The sequence below is a fragment of the Eumetopias jubatus genome, unplaced genomic scaffold (genome assembly GCF_037043125.1).
Source record: "Eumetopias jubatus isolate StellerSeaLion01/CBP00866 unplaced genomic scaffold, mEumJub1_p1.0 scaffold_3, whole genome shotgun sequence".
NCBI lineage: Eukaryota > Metazoa > Chordata > Mammalia > Carnivora > Otariidae > Eumetopias > Eumetopias jubatus.
In genome coordinates this window covers 59,582,426-59,595,792 of record NW_028274809.1, presented here as the reverse complement: position 1 = coordinate 59,595,792, position 13,367 = coordinate 59,582,426, and the positions used below count along the sequence as shown (strand labels likewise).

General features: G+C 40.7%; 1 protein-coding gene across 8 annotated transcripts in view; it reads left to right on the top strand.

Annotated features, from left to right (window-relative positions):
- Positions 1-13,367, top strand: part of RAPGEF4 (Rap guanine nucleotide exchange factor 4) — a 121,297-nt gene that overhangs the window by 61,930 nt on the left and 46,000 nt on the right. For all 8 annotated transcript variants that reach the window (XM_028122801.2, XM_088022107.1, XM_088022109.1 and 5 more), the window contains 5 exons: positions 788-864; positions 1,302-1,448; positions 3,316-3,431; positions 8,615-8,703; positions 12,708-12,786. In XM_028122801.2, coding sequence (XP_027978602.2) covers positions 788-864; positions 1,302-1,448; positions 3,316-3,431; positions 8,615-8,703; positions 12,708-12,786 — 508 coding nt within the window. The remainder of the gene's footprint in view (positions 1-787; positions 865-1,301; positions 1,449-3,315; positions 3,432-8,614; positions 8,704-12,707; positions 12,787-13,367) is intronic.

Here is a 13,367-nt window from a genome sequence, read left to right as displayed (position 1 = left end):
CATTATACCATTTTTTCATATTTTCTAAAGAATGAAATTATCCCTATAATTATAATAAAAGTGCCTGGGCGGCTCAGTCGTTAAGCATCTGCCTTCGGCTCAGGTCATGATCCCAGGGTCCTGAGATCGAGCCCCGCGTCAGGATCCCTGCTCAGCGGGAAGCCTGCTTCTCCCTCTCCCACTCCCCCTGCTTGTGTTCCCTCTCTCGCTGTGTCTCTCTCTGTCAAATACATAAATAAAATCTTTAAAAAAAAAAAAGAATGAAATTATAGGTACAATTGAAGACCCCTTGTTCCTTCCTTTATCTCATTCTTTTCTTCCCTCCCCAATGTACTCCTACCCTTATGTAGTGGGTATCATTCCAACCCATTTTTAAATAATATTTAGATATGTATCCATAAACAATATGTAGTGCTGATTCGCATGTTTTCAAACTTCACATTTGTGGTCAGATTACTTTTAAAAACTATTTTCTCTAGCATAATAAGTTTTGATGAACTGTGGGGAAAAGTGTATTTATTGCTCTAAGAAATGGATTGCTGGTGCATTGATCTCTAGTAAATTCATATCTTTTAGAGCATAGCAAATAGTGCAGTATTTCTGTTCCTTTCACGTTCTATAGAAAAGGCGATACTATTCCACCTGAATAAGTATTTGCCAGTAATTTTTTTTCCTTCTGGAATAAATGCATAATTCTGAGGACTTAAAAATGATGATTTGATAAGCTGTAATTTATATTGATGTGCTTCTGTTCTTGTCATAAGTCTTTTCATCTTTTTGTGTCTAGTGTTTAACCAGGGGGAAGAAGGCACCTCCTGGTACATTATTCTAAAAGGATCAGTGAATGTAGTAATTTATGGCAAGGTATATATATCTTTTTCTTTTTGGAACTTTATTATGCTCCATTTACTAGTGTGGCTCTAAGTATTAACAATGCAGTGCTACAATTAAACTTGCAACAACATTGTTACTCAACGTGGAAAAGACATTATAGCATCTCTAATCATAAATTATCTAATTTATACTCAGTAGAATTGAACTGTCTGGGGCTCGTCTCCTTAGAGATGTATACATTTACTATAAATACATAAAATGTATACATTTAAGTTAGGCCATAACCCATATTATTCAATGAAAAAATAAAACATTATAATATAATTATATAATTCTCCCTGGCATCCCTGGGTGCAGCCCATTTATATATACAGTGTGTGGGGGAAAGGGCATTTTGTGGTATGAGGTGAGTGGGTGTTTGCTCAGATTCAGGGACCCTCTTCATCAGAATGTTCTGCTCCCTCCAGGGTGTGGTCTGTACCCTGCATGAAGGGGATGACTTTGGCAAGTTAGCACTAGTGAATGATGCTCCAAGAGCTGCTTCTATTGTCTTGAGAGAAGATAATTGCCACTTCTTAAGAGTAGACAAGGAGGATTTCAACCGGATCCTGAGGGTGAGTCCAAGGCAAAATGTGGTGGAGGGGCATCTCCTTTTTCCTTTTGCCAGACAAGTGAAGATTGGAGTGTGGTGTTCATTGAGCAGTGCTGTAACTACTGAATGCTCTAGGAACAAAGAGCCTTGGTTACAGACCTGGTATGGTCAATGTGCTGGTGTGCGTTCTGTGACCCAAAAGGAGTATTCCAGTAAAGCTGCAAATGTGTGCATGCTGAGCCAGATAATTGCACACACCCCTACCGGCCCATAAGAATTAAAGAAAAATAGGGATTGCTTTGGCCAAATGTCAAAGTCTGAGACATTTCTCTTTGGCAATTCTAGCTTTGCCATTTTGTGTCTTTCCCCACCTCACTCTCCAGCCCTTTCTCCATCCTGGAACTTCTTAGTCTCCCGCTCCTGTCTCTTCCCAAATTTGAACCTTTTCCATATCATCACACCCTCTCCTGATTTATTGAGTGATTACATGTTAGTGGGAATTACCATCAGTCATGGTTACTCCAACCAGGCATTTTCATTTCAAGTGCTTTATGTCAAATTGATTCGTACTAAAGGAATTTCAGACTTCAGCAGGTAAGTGAAGAATAATTGGGGTGATGGAGACATGAAATTACACTTAGAGTTGGCTCTGCAGATGGGCCTAATCTAAGCTTGTTAAAGTATTTGTGAGCATGGGTGATGTTGAGAAGAGATGGTCCCTGGTCTTCCCCACTCCACCACCCCCCCCCCCCACACACACAACCCCTGGTCCCTTGGCTGATAAGGCTGATTGTGGCCTGCTGGGGATGATGAGGATGTCCTACTACCCTTGGCCTCTCAGGTGGCCTGCAGTCCACCCCGCCCGTGCTTGAGGTTGGGCTGAAAGACTGTTCCCTCTAGGATCAATTTGCTCTTCTCCCTCCCTGCCTCTCCCAGCCTTAGCATCTTTCTCTATCCTGCCCTGAAGTCCTAAATGCAGTTTCTGTGCTTTCTGGTACATTTGGCATTACTTCATGTTGATTTACAATGTCATTCTCCATTCCTTATGTATGAACACCTATTCATAAACAGCCTTAAGCATTTGCCTTTGGCGGCAAAATTTCTGACAACAGAGTTTGTCTTAGGAATGCATTCTCTTAATGCAAAGAAAGTTAAATTTAAAATTATCCCATCGAATAATATAGAGAAAAATGCCTCATGGAATTTGACATGGTTCTTAACTGATTTCTTTTAACATGGGGACCAAATGATGAGAAAAAGCACATTCAGATTTTTAATTTAATTGTTTAAATGACATCGAAATTTAGAGGTAAACTTTTGTAACTCTTTGAAGTTTACACACACAAAATTTCCACTCAGCCAAAAATAATTCTTGGAAAGAATCAGATCAGGATCATTTTTGATACAGTTTATAAAATTGGCCAAAATAACCAAAAATGGTTTCTGATACATTTCAAAGAGATTTAAAAAAAAAAATAAACAGAGCCTTTTGATGAGAGAGAAAAGTGCACATGTGTGAAAATGACACACCCTCAGAAGAAAGTCAGAATGCAAACCCGCCATATATTTTTGTAAGGATGAGTGCACTTGCTCTCCTGTCTTCCCGCTATGCCACCCTCTTCGAAAGGTTTCTCAGAACGCAACCACAATCCTCTCTCCTCAGCTGTTTTTTCTGAATCTGGGGTAAAAACCGAGTTTTAAAAACCACACGCCTCAAACCTCATCTGGTCCTCTCTCTGACCATTCCAGCCCTGACTTTGAAAATGACTTAATTTGTAGATGCAACAATTAGCATCACAAGCACCAAATGAGTTTCTGAAGCATTTGAAATTTTTTTCATTGTCTGAGAAAACAGCAGCATCTGTATGTGGTGTAATTTGTATTTACAGGACGTTGAGGCGAATACAGTCAGACTTAAAGAACATGACCAAGATGTCTTGGTGCTGGAGAAGGTCCCAGCAGGGAACAGGGCTTCTAATCAAGGAAACTCACAGCCTCAGCAAAAGTAGGTTTGCATCCAACACTGCAATTGCCAGACTATGATTAACCTTTTCACATGGTATCATCATTTCTACAATAGCATGCTCTCCTTTTTTGTGGAAGACGGCAGTGTGTGTGACTTTTTTCTCTCTATTGACTAATCACACATCTTGTGGAATATAATGTATCCATTTCTGGCACTGTGTTGAGCATGGTGCTGCCTGGAGTAATTCAGAGGAGACTGTTTCCCTACTCTACAGATGCTCTCTATATACTGTGTTCAACTGGAATAGCTTTGGAACAGAAGACGGGGAGAACAATGAAAATAGGAATGCCAGGCAGTGCAAAGGATGGGTAGGCCCCGAGGTGATGAGAACCTTTCTTTGGTATTTGAATTTCACGGGTAGGATTTCCCAAGAAGTGTTTTCATCTTATCAGAATGAGCATCTTTGCCAGAAACCCAGACTTCAGATATAAGACAGTCTATTGATTGTAGCCCAGAAGCATCCATTTGGCCTTCACCATACTCAGTCCTGCTAACATCAAAAGGAGATTTGCTTCCCATGTCTCAGGTTCCCTGTCTAACTTGAACCTTTTTCAGATGTCTATGCTCAGTTCCATCTTTTGTTGCAACTTCTCGAATGAGGCTGTTTTCCCCGTCAAACATACCAACATTCAAATAGGAAGACAGGAGAACAAGGAAGTGTGGCTTTAAGAAATTGTAGAAGATTGCAGAATCTTGTTTTTAAAGTAAAGATTAATCTTCAATCTTGGAATAATAAAAACACCAATTCTGTAGCTAAAGAAGTGTCACCAAATAATATGTTGAAAAAGAATGCCTCCCAAGTAATTTTCCTTTGTTTGCAACAAAAATGGGGTGTTCCCTTTAATCAGGCTACTCACAGTAACTGATGAATTTTTACTGTTTAGACTAAAAAAGCCCAAAGCTCAGACATTTTCATCTGGATGAATCAACATATTTTCAAAGAAGGTGGGAAAAAATAGAATATTATTGAATAGCCATAATGTTTTATATAATCCTTACAACAATCCCCTTTTAACAGATGGGAAAAACTTAGGCTCAGAGAAGCAAGTTACTTGCCCAAGATTACAAAGTTTGTCATGGTAGAGTGGGCATCAGGTCTGGCTTGACCACTTCAATGCTTTTGTGCCTTCAGCCATGAAGCTTACTGTAATCACATACAGTATGTAGGGGCGCCTGGGTGGCTCAGTCGCTAAATGTCTGCCTTTGACTTGGGTCATGATCCCAGGGTCCTGGGATAGAGCCCCACATCGGGCTCCCTGCTCAGCAGGAAGCCTGCTTCTCCCTCTCCCACTCCCCCTGCTTGTGTTCCCTCTCTCGCTGTGCCTCTCTCTGTCAAATAAATGGGAACAGGCTTCAGCGGGAAACCTGTTTCTCCCTCTGCCACTCTCCCTGCTTGTGTTCCTTCTCTCGCTTTGTCTCTGTCAAATAAATAAATAAAATCTTCAAAAAAAAATACAGTACGTAAATACTGTATCCTCAACACTATCACCTAAACACTGCAGACCAATACATTTCAAAAGGACTGACATAAAACAGACTATATGTTAAAAAAACTACCCTTTCACTTACAAACCTATAAATTGCCATCGAGAATTTTTTATTTTTTTTCATTTTTCACTACTATCCATTCTTAAAAATGTTCTTACACAAATGTTTTCAACAGTCTTCCTTTCAGCCCACAAGTGATCAAAATGAGAACATTTTTTATGTGAAGGTTAGGGCCCTCCCCACTGATTTTCCTTAGTGGGCTTAAATATATCTAGACCATTTTATAGTGGTAATCTGCATTCTTTAATAATGCCTCAGATGTCTCAGGAAAAGTTTGCTACCGGAAAAAGGAAGCCTTGGAAATTCTCCATAACCTTGAAACATTTGACCAAGAAGTCCCCTGGAGGCCCGCTTCCTTCACCTCTTCATACCATGGGGGAATGATCAAAAGCGTTTGCTTGTTACAACATAGTCCATTCAGAGCACCTTCCAAATATAGATTTTTTTTTATGAAATCAAACTAAAGGGAACAGAAGAGGAGAAGCCCATGTATTCAATTTATTTTAGGCCTGGATCTGATTTCCGTTATATCTCCTTTTTTGTGTTCTGTAGACCAATCCAGATTTCTTATATAATTCAAAAACATGTGCATGTTCACAGCAAACCATTTAAGAAATATCAGTCAGCACAAAATAATGCACTAGGCAAGATCAGCTCTCTGAAGAGGAAAAAACCATTCTCTCAAGGGGTCGTTTCCCATGTTGGGCTTTCTGAAGCCAGACCAGAGTTAAAAGGGGACACCATGTAAGTGAATTTTGGCCTGATGTTCTGGATAACTTTGATAATAGACCAACAATGATGTCTATGGATGGACTTACAACTTAGGAACTTTTAGGGCCTCTGTCTTTTCAGAAACCATCCTTTTTGAGCTCAGAGGGGGTCACCACATTGGTGCCGATAGTAATGTTATTTTTCTGATTTACTTTTCCCCTGAGAAATCCAGAACAGTTATTATGTATACATTTTAAACTTTCAAAACTGCCTGACTGCCCAAGCCACTCAACGCTGAGGGTGCTATTAAAACATCAATAGCAGGACAGTGTTTTTCATGATGAATAAACTATCTGAGGCTCTCAGAGGCTTACCATTTTGGATATCTTCTGCTCTATGGATACATGATTTTAGGGGGAAAGAGATTTTGAAGTGACTATTCCTGTTTTAGTTACTGTGTTGCTTTTTCCTTAGACTATCCACCACCCAATTGCTGAGCTCCACCCTGTTTGCAGAAAGATAGTCTCTTTTAGGCTCTCCTTCCTCCCCATCTTTTATTGTTGTTGTTCTAGGTGCAGATAGAAGTGGCCTCATTTCCAAACTTGACGTTTGGAAAAGATTTTCTGTCATGGCCTTAAAAGCCCCCGGCTTGGATAATGTAACCAATTGGGGTTCTCTTTAACTTGGGCTAGAGTAGCTCCTTCATGCAATAAACTGAAGAGAGCCATGCTGTCTGGTATTTAAGTCCCTCATTTAAACAGAGGTCAAGCAGAGGGCATCTGGCAGATTCCAGCGTGAAACAACGCAATAACATGATGTTTCAGCCAAGCCCAGAGCTGCAAGATCACAGATGACCACGTCTGGCCAGAAGCTCCCTGGCCATCCCTCTCGAGAGTTCCCTGCCCTAGGAGAGTGTCCACACCTGCCCAGCCGCCTGTGGAGCTGGGGAGGCAGAGGATGGGCTAAGGCAGCCCCCAGCTTTACCACTAGAGGGAGCCATTGATAGCAAAAACAAGATCCCCTGGGTCTGAGATTGACCAGGCCGACAGTTACAGGCGTTTCTTCTCTAATGAGGTGATAGTTTCCTATCTTGGCTTGCCCCCCCCCCCCGCCCCCTCCACACACATCTTTATTCTTTTTGACCAGACATAATCCTCTAGCTAAGGGAAGTGCAAACCAAGAACACCAGAATGTGAAGCCAACCTGGCAGAGTTTAACTTTTGAGGCAGGAACAGATGTCAAACTGATGTATCCGTTCTGTAGCGAGCTTTAGAGCTTGCAGCCTACTAGCAATAGCTGCCCGGTACCCTGTCAAATCCAAGTAACTGGTGTTTGATCTAATGTATTTATACTCTTATTTAAACAAAACTGGTTTTCAGAAACAAAAAAGCTCCCGTTCAGAATGAGCTCCAGGTACCTAGACATAGGCTCGGCCCTGGCACTGCCTACAAGAGGAAAAAACCATGTCTTTTGCCTTCTTTATTTCGAGAAAGGAGTATTATTTTTGAGATTAAATTTGATTATATTTGATTATTTATTTTTCTATTCCCCCTTTCCTCCTCTAGGCTCCAAAGCCAGGTTTCCTCAAAGATGTAACTCTTCACCTTCTTTCTGGTCCTGAGTGCACGCACACACTCGCATACACGGAGTAGTTTTGACTAATGGTCACCTTACCTTCCAGGGAGCCTGCATTTGCTAGCTTGTTCACTCCCAGGCTCACTCCACTCAGTCTGTGTTTTCTCATGCACAGGGTCATATGTTGGATTGCTTCTTCTATACTCCTTCAGGCAGGAGGTAAAGACCTTGAGAATTACTACATTACAGATATTCTTGGGATCTCAGCACACTTCCTGCCAGGTCTCAAACAGGCAAAGAAAGGGTGTTGGTGAGGAGACAAAGAAATCTGGGTTCTCCTGGAACCGAATTATACCACTGCTTTCTGAACATACTCAAGTTTTATTTTCATTGTCATTTTTCTTCCCATCACTTTGCTCTAAGTGAAATCCCAAGCAGAAAAGCAAAGTCTGAGTTTTAGAACAGGATCACTCAGATCATCTTAATGTACTTTGGCTATAGTTTTCATTCACTGTTTTGTTGCCATCTTCAAAATGACTTTGAAATAACCCACATTCAGTTTAAAACATAAATCCTGTCCTGTGGATTGATGAAACCCATGGATGGATCTTCTGAAATAATGACCCAACACCCCCACCCCAAAATTATAGATATTTGACAGTAAAATAAATTCTATAGATTTTCTACCATTGATTTATTTCCTATTCCGATGCTACTGGAATTTGTTTGCTCATTGGTGTTTAGGGTTTTGTTTTCCTTTCTCTTGTTTTATTCTTAGCTGTGTTTCCAAAGCACATACCAGTGTACAGTTGGGAAAGACAGAGCATTCCAGAAATAGGCAGGAGAATCCAATGTGGGACTGAGATTTTGCTACAAATAACCCATATATGGATAACCTAGTTTACTGTCACTTCCCTTCACCATCTCCCCCTGCCTGACCTGAACTGCCCTGTGATTTACATGTTCCTTTCCATTCCCCTTGGAGTAAGGCTGAAGTTTCTCAGTTCCCAGCCTGCGAGAGCCACTTTCCAAGTTTTCTTTAGTTCCATGTAGGGAAAAAAGAATAATGTTTTAGTAACTATTTCAATTTGTGGGGGTTTTCTTCATTGCCTTCCCATGTGGCTTCGGCAAGGTACGTGGTCTCTCTTACCATAAGGAGAATATGAGCCGTAAGTTAGGTCATTATGGTTCTCTGGGACTCCAAACATGAACAAATATGTGAAAACCAAATAAAATAGAAAACACAAAAACCTTAGATATGTAAAAAGTTATTCATTAATGATTTGCCCACTTCTGAAAAACTAATGATGTTTTTATTTCTTATCCAGGTATACTGTGATGTCAGGAACACCTGAAAAAATTTTAGAGCATTTTCTAGAAACAATACGCCTTGAGCCAGCTTTAAATGAAGCAACAGGTAAACACGAGAACAGTTTTGTGTGTCCATTAAATCCATGCAGAGCACTGTAAAAAAAATCCTGAATTCATTCTCAGTGTGTGTAGCCACACAGTTTCAGAGGGGAGTTATGTGTATCAACATTAGAGAGTATTTCCTGTGTGGCCAAGTCAGGGAGCAATCCTTCTGACCCTCCTCTGCCCGCTCCAGTTCTGGCTGTCCTTTGTACATGGCACAGTCTAGTTCATGCATATTAGGATTAGCCTTCCATAGACATTATTAGGTTATCATTTAAATCCTATGTATTTTCATAAAGGATTTGAAGCTGTCTGCATGAAAAGCACCACCTTGTTCCAGCTGAGAGTAAAATGGTTCTGTCTGCGGTTGTAGATCCTCAGGCTGCCTCAGGGTGTCACTGAACACCCCAGCCTGTGGTAGTCTGCTAGGGCTGTCATAACAAAGGACCGCAAACTGGGTGGTTTAAACAATAGAGATGTATTGTCTGAGAGTGCCAAAGGCTAAAAGTCCAGGATCAAGGTGACAGCAGGGTTGGCTCCTTCTGATGGCTACAAGGGAGAATCGTGCCACTCTCTTAGCTTCTGGTGGCTTGCCAGCAACCCTTGGCATTCCTCGTTCTATAGATTCTTCATTTTGATCTCTGCCTTCATGTTCACATGGCGTTTCCCCTGCTTTTCACATAGCCTTCCCTCTGTACATCTGTCTCTGTGTCCAAATTTCCCCTTTTCATAAAGGATACCACTCATATTGGATTAGGGCTCACACTAATGACCTCTTCTGAACTACATCTGCAAAGACCCTATTTCCAAATAAGATCACATCTTAGGTAGTGAGAGTTACGATTTCAACATATCTTTTTCAGGGGGGAAGCATTCAACTCATAATACCGTCTCACAGTGAACCAGTCCTCTTGACTAAGACTCAGAGATTTGAGGATGAATGAGATGAATTTCACCACTGAACTACATGTTCAGAGTTACGATATTGTTCTCCATTTCAGTTACCATCTTGTACATGACTTTGGAACAGCACATATTCAACTTTAAAAAAAAAATCCTATGTTACTGGCCCGCCTCAGAATAATAGGTTATTATTTTAAGCACTCCGAGCCCGTAGATGAACATTTATCACTAAAAGAAGTTCAAAGATTTATCTCAAATACTTAGTAATAGTTCAGAGCCCAGTTCCATCACCTTTGCAATATAATCAAGGTAAAGTCATCATCATTATTATATACTTCCAAAAAGTATTTTGCCACTGGTTGACTTATTTTATCTCCTCATTCCAGCTTCTCATTTTATAAACAGGTTACCAGATCTGTTCTCACGTAGCAAATTAATTGGGGAGTAGTCTATATAAAAGCCAGAATCTCTGACTCCAGAGCAGTCATTTTCGGTTCAGTATGTGTTGAATATTCTGTTGGGCAGACACAAAGCTGGGGGCTTTGGACTAGGCAAGGTGAACCAAAAAAACCACCCTCCTGTCCTCAGAAAGTTTATAACCTGCTAAAGGACATAGAGGGATGTGCAAATAACGTGAACATAAGGCAGAATGTGGCCAGTGCTTCAGGAGGGGACTAGCTGAGGGGACCAGGCAAAGTGTCATGGAGAATAAATATAGCCTTTGAAGTGGCCCTCAGGAAGGCAGGAGGCTAGTAACAAGAGACTGGGGACAAAGCCTGCCATATTGAAGGACGTTAGTACTGACCTAGAAATAGGCAAGGAGGACCAAGTGGTCTGGTTCTGCCCGACTAGTGTATATATAAGTGGGGGAGGAAGGTAAGGTCTAAGAATTTGACTACAGATCTTACAGGCTCTTTAGTGCAAAGCTAAGTAAGCACTGGGGAACGGTTGAAGATGTCTGAGCAAGAAGAATGTGAGAAAAACTTTTCTTGAGAAAGGAAACCCTCAGTGGACCCATTAGAAGGGGAGTCCTTGCTTCTCGGAGGCATACATAACCCCAAATAAACGAAATTTCTAGAACCTGGTGTCAGGAAAAAATATAACTGGTCTTTCCCCTCTGATTAACTATTTGCCCAGAATGTGTGATTGCCTAGTGCAAGAAACAGCATGTTCTGTAAAGTGAATATTGATTGAAAAGGAAGATTCTGGTACATGAGAGACTATGGCATCTAAGGAAAGATCTGTAAGATCTTTGCTACCCATGAAGAACAAATATATCCTAACTTTTAAAGTCACATCTAAAAGAGGTGGGGACTAGATTATTGCTTCTTCAGAAATCGAAGCCTAGAAATCAGTGTGTTCTGTGGCTGGCATGGAGAATGTGATTCCTGAGCCTTCCATTTTTGTTGTTGGAACTAGGTTAACGTCATAATTTAATATTGAACTTCATTCTCTGCATTTTTTTTCTGATTCTATTCTTCTTACAAGTAATGTTCGTGGCTTGGAGAGAAAGAACAAATGAGTATCTTTCTCATCATCAAGAATGTAAATGTTCTACACAGTCATCCTGGACACTCAAAGTAACCCAAGTACAGGCCCACAAAACACAGATGCAGAAGAGTGGGAGACCTTGGCATTTTTGGGTTTATAATACAGTGAAAAATGTCACAGTTAACAGTGAAACAGGTTTTCATCATAGAAAGGAACACCCCTGGGTCTGACAGTACATTCTCTTAATTTACCAAAACATCTGTTTTGGACCTATTAGTTTCCTAAACTTTTTACTTCTATGACCAGCATTAGTCACTGAGTGACTTGAGAAATTATTTTCTAGTAGGAAATGATTTTTTAAATCAGTTCTCAAGAGTTACTGCCTATGAGCAGAGAACAGGAAAGCCACATTGAAATGTGGGTGCTGGGTGGTTACTGTGCTAGGTGACCAGCTCGCCAGCCTTGGAGTCCCCTACTCAAACCTCTGCTTTAGCAAAATTTAAACTACTCTGTAGCATAGTTATTTGGGGACTTTTATAAGCAAGCATTACCCCCCATCTTCAGGGAATACCTAAAATTTATATAAAGGTGACCCTAGAGGTTAAACTTAGACAAAGCCAAAGTCCTTTTGTACTTAAGGGGAAAAGTTCCATACAGCTCATCTGGCACCTTCTCTGCTTCTTCTCTGAGACCGAATAATGGGACTAAAATAGCGGGTAACACCAAATGACAACAGGGTGGGATTACACTCATGAGTGTAACGAGTCTAATGGCATCACGTGACTTGATAGGTATGTTAGCGAACGGGACGGTGGTGATCGTATTGTCATATGTAAATGTATCAGATCAACATGTTGTACACCTTAAATTTACACAGTGGTACACATCAGTTATAGCTTAATTTTTAAAACATAAGTTCATTTAAAACGTAGACAATGGAAATCTAATATATTCAATTAAAATGCTTACATTTCTTACCATTTTCTATTTGAAAAGTGACATGTATTTCACAAAATCTCAGCGACCGTCTTAATATACCAGAGGGCTTTTGTTTTGTTTTGCTTCAGTTATGGCTCCTAGACTTCATGTTGTCCTTTTCTCCCCACTTTTGTTTCCCTCACCAACTTTCTGCTCTTATCACCTCCTTTCTCTAGAATTCCATTGTCCGCTCATCTTTCATTGCTCTCTAGGGAAACAAGGGGTGGAAAAGACACAAAGGAAAACAGATGTTGACATAAGATATATGGTGTAAGGTAGACAAAGAAATGACCATATGTGAATCCTGCACACGTGGAAATGCCCATGGGTAGCTCTTTAATTATAGGTATTTTTTAATATACATGTGGCTAAGGTGACCAGTGCTGTTGGTAAAAGCTGTCTCTTTTTAAAAAACTATACTTTTGGTTCACTGTCCTAAGACATTGAGTTTTGGTCTCAAGCTTGTGAACATTATTATTTTTATTTGCAGTGCCTCTATGTACAGTCAAACCACAATCCCTCAAGCTGATGCAGAAGACCATCAACCAAGAACAAACAAATAGATACTCTTGCTTTTCTAAAGACTTCTGCAAAAAACCTGATTTCTTTTTCTGCTTTGCTTTTCTCTCCCTGCAGATTCTGTTTTAAATGACTTTGTTATGATGCACTGTGTTTTTATGCCAAATACCCAGCTTTGCCCCGCCCTGGTGGCCCAATATCCTTTTGTGGTTTGAAGTCTCTATTCCCTTGAAGACGCCCCACATCTATATGGTCATTATCTCATTCTCTGAAGGTAAGTCACAGCCCAGGCAGGGTCATGCCCTCCACCTTTGTCAAACTGAAACACCCGCAGTTTTCCCCCCAGCGTAGACTCCAAGTCCTCTCTAATAGGTTTTGTCGTGCCGCATGTAAGGATCTCCTCCTCGTTACCTGTGTAGAGAAATGTGAGCCAAGTTACCTCAGGAAGGTGATACATACCTGGGAGGTAGGCTAAAGAAATTTATGAGGAAGAGTATTCTTAGAGAGTATTCGTAGGGACAGTTCCCTAACCTTGGAGACAGACTCTGTGCCTCTGCAGGATACCTGACAGCATGGCCCCAGGCCTGCCTGCGTTCTTCCTCCAGGCCCCGGTGTTAATCCCTTTGCGCATAAATCCAAAAAAAGTGACCATCATGGGGTAGCTTTACTTTCATATCTGTCCTAGCCCATCCTCTCCTCCAGATACAAAATGGATTTCTTCATTGCTATTTTTATTACTCTCACACTGACTGAAGTCACACAGAACTGGAAATTCTA